General features: G+C 39.4%; 1 protein-coding gene across 5 annotated transcripts in view; it reads left to right on the forward strand.

The window, feature by feature from the left end:
* The window catches only part of DCLK2 (doublecortin like kinase 2), a 186012-nt gene that overhangs the window by 23774 nt on the left and 144716 nt on the right, over window positions 1–17522 (forward strand). For all 5 annotated transcript variants that reach the window (XR_009692908.1, XM_061142474.1, XM_061142475.1 and 2 more), the window contains exon 2: window positions 59–393. Coding sequence is in view for 4 of the 5 variants with exons in the window: in XM_061142474.1 (XP_060998457.1) it covers window positions 59–393 (335 nt within the window). In the remaining variant the exon portion in view is untranslated. The remainder of the gene's footprint in view (window positions 1–58; window positions 394–17522) is intronic.

Below are 17522 nucleotides of genomic sequence, written 5' to 3' on the forward strand. Positions count from 1 at the left end.
TGCTTCTACAGCGGGAATAATTACATTGATAAACCTGATTTTTTTTTTTTCATTTTAGGTGAGAGTTACGTGTGTGCATCAAATGAACCGTTTCGTAAAGTGGACTACACCAAAAACGTTAATCCGAACTGGTCTGTGAACATCAAGGGTGGGACCCCCCGAGCCTCGGCTCCCCCCTCCTCAGTGAAGAGTGAAGTGAAGGAAAGTAAAGATTTCATCAAGCCCAAATTAGTGACTGTGATTCGAAGTGGAGTGAAGCCTCGAAAAGCTGTGCGGATCCTCCTGAATAAGAAGACGGCTCACTCCTTCGAACAGGTCTTAACAGATATCACCGAAGCCATTAAGCTGGATTCAGGAGTGGTGAAGAGGCTCTGCACGCTGGACGGGAAGCAGGTAGGATGTTCTGGCCCCACATGCCCTAGCTTGCTTTTAAACCTCTCTGTACCACGGGAGTTACATAGTTAACTGTGTGACTGTCATCGTTCACTGGAAATGATCCTATTGTTCTTGTGAGGAGCGTGTGCGTGTTGTCTTTACCATGAAAAATGTAAGTAAGCGGCTTCCTTGTCTGTTTACCCAAGTATCTCAAAAGAGATGGAGAGAAATCTGTCATAAACTTTTTGAAATATAGTGTTACTGTTGTTTAGCAAAGTGATTCAGTTATACATATATATGTGTACACATTCTTTTTTAAATATTCTTTTCCATTATGGTGTAATCATAGGATATGAAATATAGTTCTCTGTGCTATGCAGCAGGACCTTTTTGTTTATCCATTCTGTATATAAAAGCTTCCATCTGCTACCCTCAGTCTCCCACTCTGCCTCCCCCAGCCCCCTTCCCCTTGGCAACCACGAGTCCGTTCTCTGTGTCCATGACTCTGTTTCCTAGGTAGGTTCATCTGTGTCATATTTTAGATTCCGCAAAAAGGTGATATCGTCTGGTATTTGTCTTTATTTTTCTGACTTCACTTTAGTATGATAATCTTTAATTGCATCCATGTTGCTGCACAGGGCATTATTTCCTCCTTTTTATGGCTCAGTAATATCCCATTGTGTGTATGTAGCACATCTTTATTCATTCATCTGTTGAGGGGCCTTTAGGCTGTTTCCATGTCTTGGCTGTTGTGAATAGTGCTGCTATGAACATGGGGGTGCATGTATCTTTTTGAATCATAGTTTTCTCTGTATATATGCCCAGGAGTGGCATTGCTGGATCATATGATAATTCTGTTTTTAGTTTTCTGAGGAACAGCCATACTGTTTTCCATGGTAGTTGTACCAACCTAGAGTGAAATGTGAACTTCTGAGGGAAGAATGTAAGTTGAAAAGGCTGCTACATGAAATGAAATATTCTCTATTTAAGAATAAAAACACCTAATGACCAGTAGAGTCATTATGAGTTTGGGTAAATCACAGAAGTAAAAATAAAAGATATTTAATGCTTTTAGGAAAGTCTTTCCTGCCTACTTATGTATAATACAGAAAATGCATGTCAAAGAATGTATTTTCATAGGAATGTCCATGTGAGTTTCATAGGGAACAGTGGAGGTAATTAAGCAGCATTTCTGAAAAATCTACACAAATTACAGAGGAAGATGCAGGCTAAATTATAGTAACAATATACCAGGGAACCTAATATGCTAAAAAAAAGTTGAATAGATTGCAAGAATGCATGAATAGCAGATATACAAATATTGAGTTTCACAACAATCAGATTATCATTTCTAAAAGAAGCATGAGACTTCCAAAGTGTATTTTTTCCTAATTTCAGTAGTTAAGTTGTTTAGATTTACATTGTATTAAACATTTTAGTTTCCAGCATTCAATTTGTTACTTCATTCCATTTTACTTCTTCCCTCTAACATACTTAATTTATTTTGAGGTGTTTGGCTTGTATAGTGCTGAGAATGAATAATAAAAAACACTGGAGTCATGTCTTCTGTAAAAACACAGTTAGTTTCTAGCTTTCTAAGACCAGGTCTAGTTACTCGGCTGTTATCTTAAACATAAAATTGTATACAGTAGATTCTGAAAGTTCTAGTACATGATAGTGAGCTTACAATGACTTTATTGATTAAAATTAATAGTGAGAAGGCATAACATTTCATAGCAGCCTGTCCCAAAATAGGTTCACAATATGAATGGAAACAGACACTTTACATTTTAAGTTAGTAGCACAGCACAACACAAAACACCTTAAGATTCATCTTGCAAGTAAGTAAAAAAATAAAAAATTAGACCACAGGACAGAAAGGAGATTTGGTAAATCAAGTAGCTGATTGTTGGAGGACACATAGAAGACAAGAAGTGGGAAGACAGATGTTTAAGGTACCTAACAAAAGGAAAAATGAAAATCAAAGGTGCAGCAGATTAGAAAACATAAACAGTATAAACTGGAATTCAGGAAAGATTTTAAAAAAAGCAGAAACCAATTTGGAAATCTCCAAATGAATGTTGTTCAGGGAAAATGTAAATAAACTATAGAAGTTGAACATCTAATTGAAATAGAAATCAATGAAATTTTAGTATTCAGAAAATTATCTTTGAAAAGACTCCAGATAGAAATATTTACATGTAAAAATGTTAAGTAGAACACAAGCAATGCAAATCACCAACTTATTAAAAACTATTGTTATGAGTAGACTTATGACAGGAATTAAAGGACGGCTTACTATTAAGAAACCCTTTCATACATGAGATCTAGAGGAAAAAGCATAATAGTACACACAGTCCCAAAAAAAAGTCACAAAGGCATTGACAAAGTACAGATGTATATTCTGTTAAAGATTCAGTAGTAAAATGGGGGATGAGTTCTTTAATACACTAAGAAAAGAAAAATTGTTACCAGAAACAAAAGCCCATGTCAGTTCAGTTCAGTTCAGTCACTCAGTCGTGTCTGACTTTTGCGACCTCGTGAACCGCAGCACGCCAGGCCTCCCTGTCCATCACCAACTCCCAGAGACCACCCAAATCCATGTCCATTGAGTCAGTGATGCCATCCAACCATCTCATCCTCTGTTGTCCCCTTCTCCTCCTGCCCTCAATCTTTCCCAGCATCAGGGTCTTTTCAAATGAGTCAGCTCTTCGCATCAGGTGGCCAAAGTATTGGAGTTTCAGCTTCAACATCAGTCCTTCCAATGAATACCCAGGACTCATCTCCTTCAGGATGGACTGGTTGGATCTCCTTGCAGTCCAAGGGACTCTCAAGAGTCTTATCCAACACCACAGTTCAAAAGCATCAATTCTTCTGTGCTCAGCTTTCTTTATAGTCCAACTCTCACATCCATACATGACTACTGGAAAAACCATAGCCTTGACCAGACAGACCTTCGTTGGCAAAGTAATGTCTCTGCTTTTCAATATGCTGTCTAGGTTGGTCATAACTTTCTTTCCAAGGAGTAAAGCGTCTTTTAATTTCATGGCTGCAGTCACCATCTGCAGTGATTTTGGAGCCCCAAAAAATAAAGTCTGACACTGTTTCGACCGTTTCTCCATCTATTTGCCATTAAGTGATGGGACTGGATGCCATTATCTTAGTTTTCTGAACGTTGAGCTTTAAGCCCAGTTTTTCACTCTCCTCTTTCACTTTCATCAAGAGGCATTTTAGTTCTTCTTCACTTTCTGCCGTAAGGGTGGTGTCATCTGCATATCTGAGGTTATTGATATTTCTCCCAGCAGTCTTGATTCCAGCTTGTGCTTCCTCCAGCCCAGCGTTTCTCATGATGTACTCTGCATATAAGTTAAATAAGCAGGGTGACAATATACAGCCTTGACGTACTCCTTTCCCAATTTGGAACCAGTCTGTTGTTCCATGTCCAGTTCTAACTGTTGCTTCCTGACCTGCATACAGATTTCTCAAGAGGCAGGTCAGGTGGTCTGGTATTCCCACCTCTTGAAGAATTTTCCACAGTTTATTGTGATCCACACAGTCAAAGACTTTGGCATAGTCAATAAAGCAGAAGTAGATGTTTTTCTGGAACTCACTTTCTTTTTCGATGATCCAGCGAATGTCGGCAGTTTGATCTCTGGTTCCTCTGCCTTTTCTAAAACCAGCTTGAACATCTGGAAGTTCACAGTTCAGGTATTGTTAAAGCCTTTCTTGGAGAATTTTGAGCATTACTTTACTAGCGTGTGAGATGAGTGCAATTGTGAGGTAGTTTGAACATTCTTTGACATTTCTTTTCTTAGGGATTGAAATGAAAACTGACCTTTTCCAGTCCTGTGGCCACTGCTGAGTTTTCCAAATTTGCTGGCATATTGAGTGCAGCACTTGCACAGTATCATCTTTTAGTGTTTGAAATAGCTCATCTGCAGATGGTGACTGCAGCCATGAAACCAAAAGGCACTTACTCCTTGGAAGAAAAGTTATGACCAAACCAGACAGCATATTAAAAAGCTGAGACATTGCCAACAGAGGTTTGTCTAGTCAAGTAGTCATATATGGATGTGAGAGTTGGACTATATAGAAAGCTGAGCACCGAAGAATTGATGCTTTTGAACTGTAGTGTTGGAGAAGACTCTTGAGAGTCCCTTGGACTGCAAGGAGATCCAACCAGTCCATCCTAAAGGAGATGAGTCCTGGGTGTTCATTGGAATGACTGATGTTGAAGCTGAAACTCCAGTACTTTGGCCACCTGATGTGAAGAGCTGACTCATTTGAAAAGACCCTGATGCTGGGAGGGATTAGGGGTGAGAGAAGAAGGGGACAGTGGAGGGTGAGATGGTTGGACGGCATCACCAACTCGATGGGCATGAGTTTGAGTAAACTCTGGGAGTTGGTGATGGGGAGGGAAGCCTGGCGTGCTGTAGTTCATGGGGTCACAAAGAGTCGACACGACTGAGCAACTAAATTGAAACTATGGTGGAGGTAATGAGGAGAATGGCGACCTCCCTCAAAAGATCCCAAGTATGCACCGCTACAGTCCGTGCCCCCAGCCCTGCAGCAGGCCACCACCAACCCACGCCTTCGCTGGAGGCTCCCCAACACCCACAGGCAAGTCTCCTGTGGGGTCACTGCTCCTTTCTCCTGGGTCCTGGTGCACAACGTTCTGTTGTGCCCTCCAAGAGTGTATTTCCCAGTCCTGTGTAAGTCCTGGCAGCTCGATGGTGGGGTTAATGGCGACTTCCTCCAAGAGGACTTATGCCATACCCACACCCAGAGCCCCTGTCCCTGCGGCAGACCACTGCCGACCCGGACCGCCACAGGAGACGCTCACCGTTCTGTCTCAGTCTCTGTGGGGTCGCTCGGTGCTGGTGCGCACAAGGTTTGTTTGAGCCCTCTGAGCATCTCTGGCGGGAACGGGGTTTGATTCTAAACGCGAATTCGCCCCTCTTACTGTCTTGCTGGGGCTTCTCCTTTGCCCGTGGACATGGGGCATCTCCTCACAGCCACTCCAGTGCCTACCGTCTTACTGGGGTTTCTCTGACCTTGGACGTGGGGCATCTCCACACGGCCGGTCCAGTGAAGCGCAGCTGCCGCTCCTGCCTTGGACGTGGGGTATCTCAAAAGCCCATGCATTGGTAAACAAATGAGTTACTGCAAGTGTTTCTATGACAGTCAGGTACTCGATGAGGATGCCTGATAGCACCTGGTTCTATCAGGTTGATTTTCGTTCTTGTTCCATCGCTCAGTTGTGTCCGACTCTTTGCAGCCCCATGGACTGGGGCACACCAGGCCTCCCTGTCCATCACCAACTCCTGGAGCTTGCTCAAACTCATGTCCACTGAGTCGGTGATGTCATTGAACCATCTCATCCTGTGTCATCCCCTTCTCCTCCTGTCTTCAATCTTCCCCAGCATCAGGGTCTTTTCTGAGTCAGTTCTTCGCATCAGGTGGCCAAAGTATTGGAGCTTCAGCATCAGTCCTTCCAAAAAATATTCAGGATTGATTTCCTTTAGGATTGACTGGTTTGAACTTGCAGTCCAAGGGACTCTCAAGAGTTTTCTCCAGCACTACAGTTTAAAAGCATCAGTTCTTTAGCCCTCAGCCTTCTTTATGGTTCAACTCTCATCAGCTCTCCTGATTTTTATGTATTGTTTAATTGCAGTTTCCTTAAGAATGTAAATGAGATTGTTTTGGAGTGAGGAGAGTGATACCTGACAAAGTGGTTTTAAAAGTTAATCTGGAAAAATAAGCAGGAAAATTTGGAAATAATGATTCATTGGCTGTCATGTTACCAGATATCAGATCCACATCCTCATAGCCTTACCAAGCTCCAGGTGTCTTGAACATATAGATGTCAAAATGAGACAAAAGAACAAGAGGATGATATGTCAGTCATTGGAATGGGAAAGGATTTTCTAAGTATGAAAGTAGTGGAAAAATTAATTACAAAGGGAAGGTTGATTGGTTAGGCATAACAATTTTAAATTTCTAGATGTCAAGCAAGGGTTATGTACATTTATGTTGAGTCATAGTAGTTTAATATGAAAAAACTAACATTACAATGGAACAGTGGATAAAGGGCCAAACAGACAATTTGAGAAGATAAGATTATACATTGTAAGCATAAAAAAGTTCAGTGTCACTAACAAAAATGTAAATTAAGGCAATGAGATACTATTATTAATATTTAAAGTTAATAGGTTTTTTAAAAAAAGAAAATGTTATTGTTTAATGTGCAGTGAATCAGCATTTCCAAAGAGTAGAAGTGTACTCCATCTCATTATCTTTATGGAAAGCAATTTTTTTATATAACTTCAAAATATTTTTACTATTTGAACTAGTATATTAATTTCTAGGAATTTATCCTAAGTAACTGAAGATACAAACATAATTGTGCATAAAAATGATCATGCTAGCAATCAGATCAAAAGATTGGAAATAATTTAAAATCTCTAAAGTAAAAAGCAGTTAAATGACATCACCATAAGATTTATGTGTAGTAGATATTGAAAATTGTGGTAGGGGGATATTAAAAGCAAAAGAAAATGTTAAGTGGAAAAAGCAAGGAAAAAACACTGTAATATGTTTTCAATTTTGTGTTAAGTAAGAAAAGTAGAGGAAGAATTTTTTTTAATGAATTCAGAAGGCAACAAAATTATAGTTACCATCAGAAATCCAGTATTTGCTGTTTTGATTTCCACTGCTTCTTCCTGTGTCTGCTTAGAAGCAGAAACTCAAGCAATGAGAAAGAAAATAAAACTGATGTCATTCAGATCATAGAAATTAAAACATTGAGTTAATCATTGAAATTTTGGCACATGGTTATAGAATGTAACATGTATCATTTTTGTCATTGTTCATATCTTAAAAAGATTAAAACATTATTTCATATGTGCAAAGAAAAGAGAGGTTTTCAAACTTTGAAATAAGATGTTGATTTGGAAAAATTATAAATTTCATTTATGATAGACCCAGCTTTGAATATTATATTTTCAGATTGCCAGGTACCCTTAAAAACTGTAGCCTTCTGGGCACGGATTCAACATTTGTACTGTAGGTGGACTTACTATTTAAAACATCAAGTCTGTCTTTTGGTTGGTTTATAAGTGTGAAGAGATTAAATTTTGCTTTGAAATAGCCTGAGAATTGTCTTGTGCTTAAGATTAATGCAAAGCTTTAAGTGGGCAATGTTCATTTTGATTTTTTTTTTCCATAAAATGAATTTTTCAAAACTATCTGCTCTCTAAAAACTCTCAAAAAAAAGAACAGCTTTGCTTAGGCGATGAGAAAGGAACTAAGATGTGTTAATGAATTGTCTGTGCACAAAATTTTAGACTATCTGCCTTGACTTTAATGTTCTTTTTCCTGGTTACTTCGTACTCATATTTTGTTCTCACTTTAATTAGCCTGGTCTTTCACACAAGGATAGAGGTTCAACAATTTGTAGGCAATTAATCAGTTCATCAACAACAGTCTAGTGATCCCATCTGATACCTGTGAGAGAGTTTTAAGGGGCCCTGGTTGTCTTTTATGGCTTGAAAGCTTTCTTAATGGGAGAGGTACCCATGTGTCATGTGCCTGTAAGCATTTATGTTGTGAAAACCATGTCTGTGAAGTTCTTTCCTTTCCTCTAAACCAGTGACGCTAGTAGTATAATCTTCCTAGTAGTAGTATCTTCCTAGTAGTATTATCTCCATTTACAAGGTCTGACTTGGTTAGTCTGATGTATTTTATGTCTCTTTACACAATCACTTAAGATAAAATCACATTTTAGGATTTTGTCCATGAGAATGCTTGGGTTTTCTTTAGCATTAAGCTGTAGTGCTCAGCTGGGCACACTTCTGCCTTTCGAGGACTTTGCCATGTCTGTGAGTTGTGCTTTGATGGTCTTGACTGGCATTTCATGGGTCGGTGCCAGAGCAAACTGCTGACCCTGCTGCGGTGAACAGGATGGCCCCAGAATAATTATTTGGGGTCCAAAATGTCGATAATGCTGAGACAGAAATCTGGGTGTAAAGCAAGTGAAATGCTTCAAAGGGAAATGATACTTATTAAAATATCAACTTTGTTATCATTTAGGCCACATGCTCTAAGTTCTGTTTATTTCAGACCTTATAGATGTTCTTATAACCTTTCAAAAAGTCCACTTTTTATATAATTGAGGCAGGTGGGTTTGATTGTCACAGTTTGTGGTCTATTCTTCGGGATTTTGGAGTGTTGGTCTTCATCGTGTGAGGCTGACATCCTGCTGGGTAGTGTAGTTTCACACGGAATTAAATAAAGATGTCCCGAGTCATTTTCCCTGTATTTAAAGAGAAGCCTAAGACATCAGCATTTAATTTTGTAAAATCTCAACTATTTAATTCTTAAAAGTGATGTCATAATTATCAGTTTTTAAAAAATATACAACCTAGGTGTTTGTAGATGGGATGACTAGAAAAAAGCATTTGTATAAATAGAAATCGTCACTATTTCCCTAAGTAGTTTTTTTTTTTACCTTAAAATTAATTTAGATTAAATGCTTGAGTTTTATTTTTGTTCTTAAAAACAAAATCTTCTTGTACTTTTAAATTGTTTAGGAAGAGAAGGTCTACTTTTTAATTTTCTGAAAATCAAGAGTGCCTTTCTTAGAATAAACTGCAGCAGGGGAGAGTTCTTTTTTAAAAATGTCTTTATTCTGTTAAGGGACTGAAAGGTCCAAATATAGCTTTTGTCCACATGTGTAAAAAATTCTAGCTTTTAGCTTTCACAGAAACAGCAGAGTTTTAACGTAAAAGAAACATACTTAGTGGAACTTTGGCACAAGTTGATTCTTGTCATGGGCAGAGGCAAAACAGACTCAGAAATTGCTAGCAGCTGATGCTTTGGAGGTAAAATGCTTCCAGACTTTGGGACCAGTGCCAGCCTCAGGATGCCCATGTGCCATGGGGCTTCCGTGGGGAACAATGGCAACCCCTTGGAGTGTATCCATCTTACCAGCCATCTTAGAGTTTATGAAGGTTTCTATCCTCACTTTTTAAAAAGTTTTTTTCATGGGTACTATACTATGAATAATACTTCTTTTGTATCTTTTCTTTTTGCAGCAGCACATTTTTCTAGTGAAGATTCTTTTCTTTGTAATGACCCAGCCATATTTATTTAAAGCAATCTCTTCTCTAAAATTGCTGCAGAAAAATCAAATGGTTGAATATAAATGTTTTCTATAATTCATTTAATCCTGATAGTTTTTTCCCTTGAGGTTGATGAGGACAGTTCGGTTTTAATTCTCACACTGCTCCCAGGGCCTGCATTTCCTTTTGTAGATACTAGAAATCCAGACAACAGTGTTTTGTCCTCATAGATAAATTCACACTTCTGAACTATGCATAGCTAATCTATCTCAAGTCATGGAAAATTTATCCCAATCAGGAGTCAATACACTATGAGTGACTAGTGGGTTTTTTCAGTACAGCTGGGGTCCAGGTAGAGAGAGGAAGAGAACGTTCATTTGTTGTTCAATCCTTCATCTAAGCAGAAATATCTCTTACTTTAAGAAGAAGGGGAAAGCTTAATCTTTGTTTTTTATTTAACAAATCCTGTTTTTCAAAGAGTGATCTGAAAGGTGGGAAGAAAGAAAGGAGCATTTAGATATCCCTCTTCAAAGTTTGTGTTTTGCTATTCTGATATCCATGGTATATGCACTTTCCCCTGACCGTAAACAATAGTTTCTCCCTTTTGTGGGAAACTAGGAAAACACTGAAATTCGGTTAGTAATGACTGCGGTTGCAAATTAGGAAAAGAGATGCTTAAAAACAATTTTAGTTCTCAGTGACTTAACGCAGTGTAAAATGTAGGAGAAATAAAAATGACATTACTGAAAAACCTTGTTTCCTTGTTTATTCCTTTGATGTCCAAGTTAGAGTAATGCGTAGAACATAAAGATAGTGTTAAATTAGTTTCACTTTTGTTATAAATGTAGTTTTCAGTGATTATAATAATCATTAAAACATATAATTTGTCACATGTATTGTGCAGTGCTTAGAGTAATAGCTTAATTAGCTAATAGATATAGCTAGTTGCTTACGATGTCAGGCATCACGTTATTCTTTGCAGCAGCCTTGAGAATTAGGTCTTGCAGTTTCTACTTAGCATTGGGCAAGCTGAAGTAAAGAGAAATCAAGTAACTTGCTCAGAATCATGCTGCAGGCGGTAGAAGTGGGGTTCATACCCAGAGAGTGTGGTCCTGGATTCCATACTTTTCACAGCTACACTGTACACTCTCTGTGGTCAGGCTTTGGGAAAGGCATCAGTGATATTAATAGTAATGAGGGACAGGACAAATAACTAATAAGTTAAGCAGCTTATGTAAAAAAATTTTTTTAGGTTTTATCATTGGGTTTTTTAGGTTTTTTACCTGGGGTTTCTCTAAAATCTGTGTAATATGAGGTGGTGTGGTTAAATTATATTTTGAGTCAGTCAGTTCACTTGCTCACTTGTGTCCGACTCTTTGTGACCCCATGGACTGCAGCACGCCAGGCTTCTCTTTCTCTGTCCACCACCAACTCCCGGAGCTTGCTCAAACTCATATCCATCGAGTTGGTGATGCCATCCTATCATCTCATCCTCTGTCATCCCCTTCTCCAGCCTTCAATTTTTCCCAGCATCAGGGTCTTTTCCAATGATTCAGCTCTTCACATCAGGTGGCCAAAGTACTGGAGTTTCAGCTTTAGCATCAGTCCTTCCAGTGAATACTCAGGACTGATTTCCTTTAGGATGAATTGATTTGGTCTCCTTGCAGTCCAAGAGACTCTCAAGAGTCTTCTCCAACACCACAGTTCAAAATCATCTGTTCCTTGGCGCTCAGCTTTCTTTATGGTCCAACTCTCACATCCATACATGACCACTGGAAAAACTATAGCCTTGACTATATGGACCTTTGTCAGCAAAGTAATGTGTCTGCTTTTTAATATTCTGTCTAGGTTGGTCATAGCTTTTCTTTCAAGGAGCAAGCATCTTTTAATTTCATGGCTGCAATCACCAGCTGCAGTGACTTTGGAGTCGAAGAAAATAAAGTCTGTCACTATTTCCATTGTTACATTTTGAGTAGGATCTGAAAAATGAAAAAAACAGGTGAAGGAGTGATTATATGCTTGAAAAAAAGATGCCTTAGGGTTATTTTATAGATTAAAAAAATAAATGTGACATTGCAGAAATTTAGAAAATACAGGAAGAGCTAAATGTACAATCTTTCCACTTTAGCACTTTGTTTTCATAATCAAGTGTTTCTTTTTTGTAATAATCAAGTGTTTCTATCAATATTTTCATTTGTGCACGTTTCATTTAAGAGAAAACTATTCAGGTAAAATCAGTATATTTCTACTGGAAAATGCAAAAAATTTCAGGGAAATGCAAAGAATGAAAAGCTTTTTCTATATCTGCCCTGCTTCCCCAGTTTCACACTACTTCTTAAAAGGAACCATTTAATAACAGTTTTGTTAATGAGATTTATTTTTACTTTTCATGGTACAAAAAGGCTTTAATATAAATTTACACATAGTGTATTGCATCTAGTGGTTAGGAACACAGTGATAATTTTCAGACATAAGAACAATAATGGTGAACATTTATTGAGTACTTCCTGTAGTATACTTGATACATGTTATCTCATTTAATCCTCACAAAAATCATTGAGGTGGACACTATTTTATTACTTTTCTATCCCTGTAAAGCAGAGACATTACTCTGCTGACAAAGGTCCATATAGTCAAAGCTATGGTTTTTTACAGTAGTCATGTATGGATGTGAGAGTTGGACTATAAAGAAAGCTGAGCGCCGAAGAATTGATGCTTTTGAACTGTGGTGTTGGAGAAGACTCTTGAGAGTCCTTTGGACTGCAAGGAGATCCAACCTGTCCATCCTAAAGGAGATCAGTCCTGAGTACACATTAGAAGGACTGATGCTGAAGCTGAAACTCCAGTACTTTGGCCACCTGATGCGAAGAATTGAGTCATTGGAAAAGACCCTGATGCTGGGAAAGATTGAAGGCAGGAGAAGGGGACGACAGAGGATGAGATGGTTGGATGGCATCACTGACTCAATGGACATGAGTTTGAGCAAACTCCAGGAGTTGGTGATGGACAGCGAGGCCTGGTGTACTGCAGTCCATGGTGTTGCAAAGAGTTGGGCATGATTGAGCAACAGAACTAAACTGATTGGACGAGAACTGTCTCAAAGAGGTGATGTAACTTAACCAGGGTTGCAAAGCTCATTTAAATGCATATGTACACACAGTGTTTACATAACATGGTTTTTACATGTAATCATGTATCCTGCTTTTCTCGTTTGTTAGTCATACTCTTCCATGTTATATAATCGGCATATTGCATACTTAATAACTGAACCTAATGGTCAGTTGGCTCAATAGACTGTCATTGAGAGACAGTCTATTGTCTGGAGAGACTAACCTATTGTTGGACATTTGGGTTTCCAGCTTCTCTTTTTTTTTTTTTAAATCCTGTGATTAACATTACTAGATCAGTTGATCAATTAGATCAATTCCTTTCTTTAGGATGCATTCCTAGAGGCACATTCCTAGAATGGATTTTTATGTATTTTGGGATACCAGAGATACAGTCAGAGCTGTCAACACAAAGTTGTCTAGTTGGCAACACTCCTGGTATGTGCCCCAGTGTTTCTGAAGCTAGGAGAGACTTAAGATTGGCTTAGATAGGACAGCCAGGCGAAGTGATTTCTTGCATGGAAAAATATACTTTATGCAAAATACCTGTTGTGTAAATCGAAGCCTATATGCATTCCTTTTACCACCTTTGCTGCTTGCTGTTCTAGAGAGTAGTTTAAGGAGAAAAACCAGTTGACTGTGTTTATCAGCTGTGTATTCAAGGCAAGCGCCAACCAACCAGTGTTGAAGATGTTAAGCTTATTAGTAAGGAGAAACTATTTTTTTAAGCAAGTAGCCCACATTATGGTACTATGTCATCTTAATCTTGATCTAAAAACCTATCATTTCATTCAGTTTTTTTTTGTTGTTTGTTTGTTTTAAATAACCTTTGCCTAGATGCCAAAAGTTCCATGAACATATTTCTGGTATTTAGTGAAGTCAGGTAACTTTTAGCTTTATGATACTTTGACTCAGAGTTGAGTCAAGGATATTACTTGGAGTAGTTACTTTGTAAAGTTTACTGCTTTTGGTCATAGCTGACTCTTGGATTTGTTTTGTTGTTTTTGTATGCTATCTGAGTGTCTACTAATCACAATTTCTACCAATATATATAATATATAATAGTACTTTACAAGTTTTACTAGATTTTATGTAAAGGTCATGTATTCATCATGCCTATGGTAATAGCAAGGATAGGTGCAAAGTCAGCATGGTGTTTTAGAATTTACAATTGAGATAGGAAATTATTTAGTGTAGCTTTCTAATTTTATAGATGAGAAATCTTTCAGGGCTCATAATAGCTTTTGAAGACATGATGAAATCTGTGGTTTTTCTCTTCCAAGTAAAGCCTGACTCAAAATTTTATGTATGATCAGCTTGTTTGCAGTTTAAGAAACTCTTCTTTGGCCTGTTTTACTCTGATCCCTTTAGTTGGGGGAACTGTTTATTTTCAGCCTTAAAATCATTGATTTTCCTAGAGAGCAAAAGTTAAGTTTGACCATGGTCATCCACATTCTTAGAGTGCTGTCTCACAGAAGAGGAATTTATTGGATCTAAACTAAAAATTACTTTATGAAGAAAAATAGTGCTAGAGTCTATATTTGCTTTTTTAGTAATTCTGTGCAGTCTCCTGGATTTAAAAAATTAACCTCTTGCATTTTGCTTAAGTAAGGAGGAGCACCACACTTCAAACAGTAAGACTAGCTTTCATGAATATTCGGTGTATGTGTATTTTTAGAACTTTTAATTGTAGTCTGATGCAGCTGCCAGACTCCCAGCAAAGTGTTAGAAAGCCCGTAGTCATTAGAGGTTCGCCTCCACAGAAGTTTAATTCTCTGGGCCCGAGGGTTGTTAGAAATGAAGTAACACATACCCAGAAGGAGCATTCTGCTTTGCCATATGCATTTCAGGCTATAAGACTTGAAATAGTAAAGTTTTATTTTAAAGTTTCTTTTTTTGTTTTGTAATGGTTTATGGCAAGCGTCTCTAAATGTGAGCATAAAGACACTTGATTATATTTTTAAATATTGCTCTTTGTTTGCCCACATGGTAAGTCATTAAATGCCATTTTAAGTGTGAGTTGTGGAAGATATATAAATATTATATCTATGTATTGGTACTTATTAAAATGACACCAGTTACATTACTGTGTTTCTGAAGGGTTAAGTTTATTAAGCACCTAGTGTTTAGTATTGTTATAGCCACGCTTTCCGGGAAACAGACTCACTCAGAAGGACAGTGCAGATAATGGAGTGCAGTTTATTACGCCGGCGGGCCCAAGGCAGAGTCTCTTCTTAGCCAAGGACCCCGTCCAGCATTTGTGAAAATCTTTTATACCCCATGCGTACGTGTCCAGACCCACCGCCTACCCCATGTGTACGTGTCTAAACCCACCACCTACCCCATGTGTACGTGTCTAAACAGTCAATAGTCAATAAGCCCACAGTTACATTCCAACCAGTTAATAATCGATAAGCCTGTGATTACATCCTGACAGATACGAAAAAAGTTTATGACCTGTCTGGAGACAGGGGTGATTACAGTATGCTTCCTCTTAGGCAATGAGTAGCCTGGATGTGATCTTCAAGATTCCTCTGTCTGGAGGGGGTCTTATCCTTCCATTGTCGTCCTCACAGGCACTAAGCAGAGAGTTCAGAGTCCACTGGAGAGGCAGTCGAGCACAGCCAGCATGGACAGGCCTGAGATGGAGTCCAGGCCCTATGAATTCCTTCTTCATTCCCCCCTCAGATGAGGAAGGCAGTAATTCAAAATAGGATGGCATTAGACATCATCTGAATTTGTTCTTCATTCAAAGCTTGAATGGCTTTTGTACTGTCCAAGAGGGCCTGTTTAGTGAAATTAGTTAAGGCCTCTACCTTAACCATGATATCTGTTGTTCCTATAGAGGGTACAAACAAGGCAGCAAGATAGTCATACCATTGGAACACAGATCGTGTCCATCTTGCATGCAGATAAGGCAGGTTTACTGGAGGCTGGTGTAGGCTAGGCTTAATACTGCCATGGGCGAAAGCAAATCCTAATGTGCAACGCCCCACCCAGCCAACTGGTAACCATGGCCATAAGTTAAGCCCACAGAGCCACTGGGTCCCATTGGGGGCTACCCAGCGGATTCCAGGATTATATTTCCAGTCGGAACCGGGCCACTGAACAGACTGATTGGGGTGATAGGTAACTTCTAAGATTTGTTTACATTGTTCAGGGGGCAAATAACCCATACATTTTAATTTTTTTGGGTCTAGGGGGTGGTCTCTAAATCCAACTTTCTGTTTTTTTTGTTCTCAGCAAATAGCAGCAGGGGTAATCAACTGTCCTTTTTCAGGAGTCATCTAGAAATATTTATCCCAGACCTGGTAGTATTGCTCAAGGTACCGGGAGGCCTGTCCCCCTTTTGTAAGAGAACCCTTCTCTTTTTTATTTTTTATATATGAGGTATAAGCCTTTGTTACTTCCGTAAGGCTGGTGTTCATGTTAAATGTAACCCTATGTCCCTGGCCCATTGATGGCTTCTTTTTATACCAGGAGAGCAAAGAAAGGTTATGATTGGTGAGAGAGAGAAAAGTTCCTTTCTGTTGCTCTAAGAAGGAACACAGTGGTATAAAGTCCCCATAACGGAGTGGCGATACCCACCAGGAGAGTCTGTCCATTACTGACAGGGGCATGGCCCCACATACCCAACAGTTGGAGGAGTTGTGGAAGTTCGCGTAAGAATGTGCCCACGAGATGAAGACGTTGTCCTGTGCAGGAACACTGGTCAGGTTCAGAATTGCGTTGATGAGGCCGAGCAGCAGGAGTCATTTACCCAGCTCCATCCTGTAGAGGGCTCGTCCGGGATCTTTTTTTCTTTTTCTTCTTTAGAATGATCTTGGTTCCCCGTGGGTCGGTGGGGTCCTTTTGGGTGGTCCACTCAGCGTCTTCTGGGTCAGTGTTGTATGCCTTTTTCGCTCTGGTGTGATGGATCCAAGGGGCAATGCCTGCAACTTTAACTGCAGTAGGGGTAGTTAGAATAACATAAGGGCCCTTTCACCAAAGGGCTAGCAAATCATGTTCCCAATCTTTGACCCCTACTTGGTCACCAAGTGTAAACTCATGAATCTGTTCCCCAAGGGGGAATGGCACCCTTTTTTGTACAAACTTAGTTACCCGATTTATTACCTTACCCAGTTTTATCTGCTGTGAAATCTTATCCCCCCCTTACCTGAGGCAAATTTGTTGACACCTGTTTTATTATGGGAGGAGGCCTCCCATACACAATTTCGTATGGAGAATAGCCTTGGGACTGTGGGGTCATCCTGAGTCTAAGCAGAGCCATCGGAAGCAAGTCCACTTAGGAGCAGTCAGTCTCTCTGATCTACTTGGAGAGTCTCTTTAAGTGTCCGGTTGGTTCATTCTACCATCTCAGAACTCTGGGCCTATATGCAGTGTGCAGTTTTCATTTGATGTTTAAAGTTTTGCTTACTTTACTAAATCAGCTGCAAAAGCCAGGCCATTGCATGATCCAATGCTGGTAGGAAATCTAAATCTGGGAACCATTTCCCTAAGCAGGCACCGGGCTACTTCTGATGCTCTTTCAGTCCAGGTAGGAAAAGCTTTTACCTATCTCAAGAATGCACATATCATGACCAGCAGGTAATGGTAGTGTTGGTGAGGTTTCATTTCAGTGAAGTCCACTCCCAGGTGTTCAAGGGGCAGTGTGCCTTTTAGCTGAATACCCAGAGGATTTTGTCTGAATACCCGAGAGGCAGCATTAACCTGAGAGCAGGCAGCATGGCCTAGGTGGGTCGCTTGGTGTGTTTGGCTTACCAGAGTGTGTGCCAGCTCTTCCGGTACCAATAATTTGTCACTTGACAATTCTCACCGTCTCTTTTCAGTCTTGATGGCCCCTTTTGCTCTGGCTAACCCAACAGCTGTTGTCCTTATTTTATCAGGCTAGTGCCATCAGTATATAGGACCCAATTAG

Source organism: Dama dama, chromosome 5 (genome assembly GCF_033118175.1).
Source record: "Dama dama isolate Ldn47 chromosome 5, ASM3311817v1, whole genome shotgun sequence".
Classification (NCBI taxonomy): Eukaryota; Metazoa; Chordata; class Mammalia; order Artiodactyla; family Cervidae; genus Dama; species Dama dama.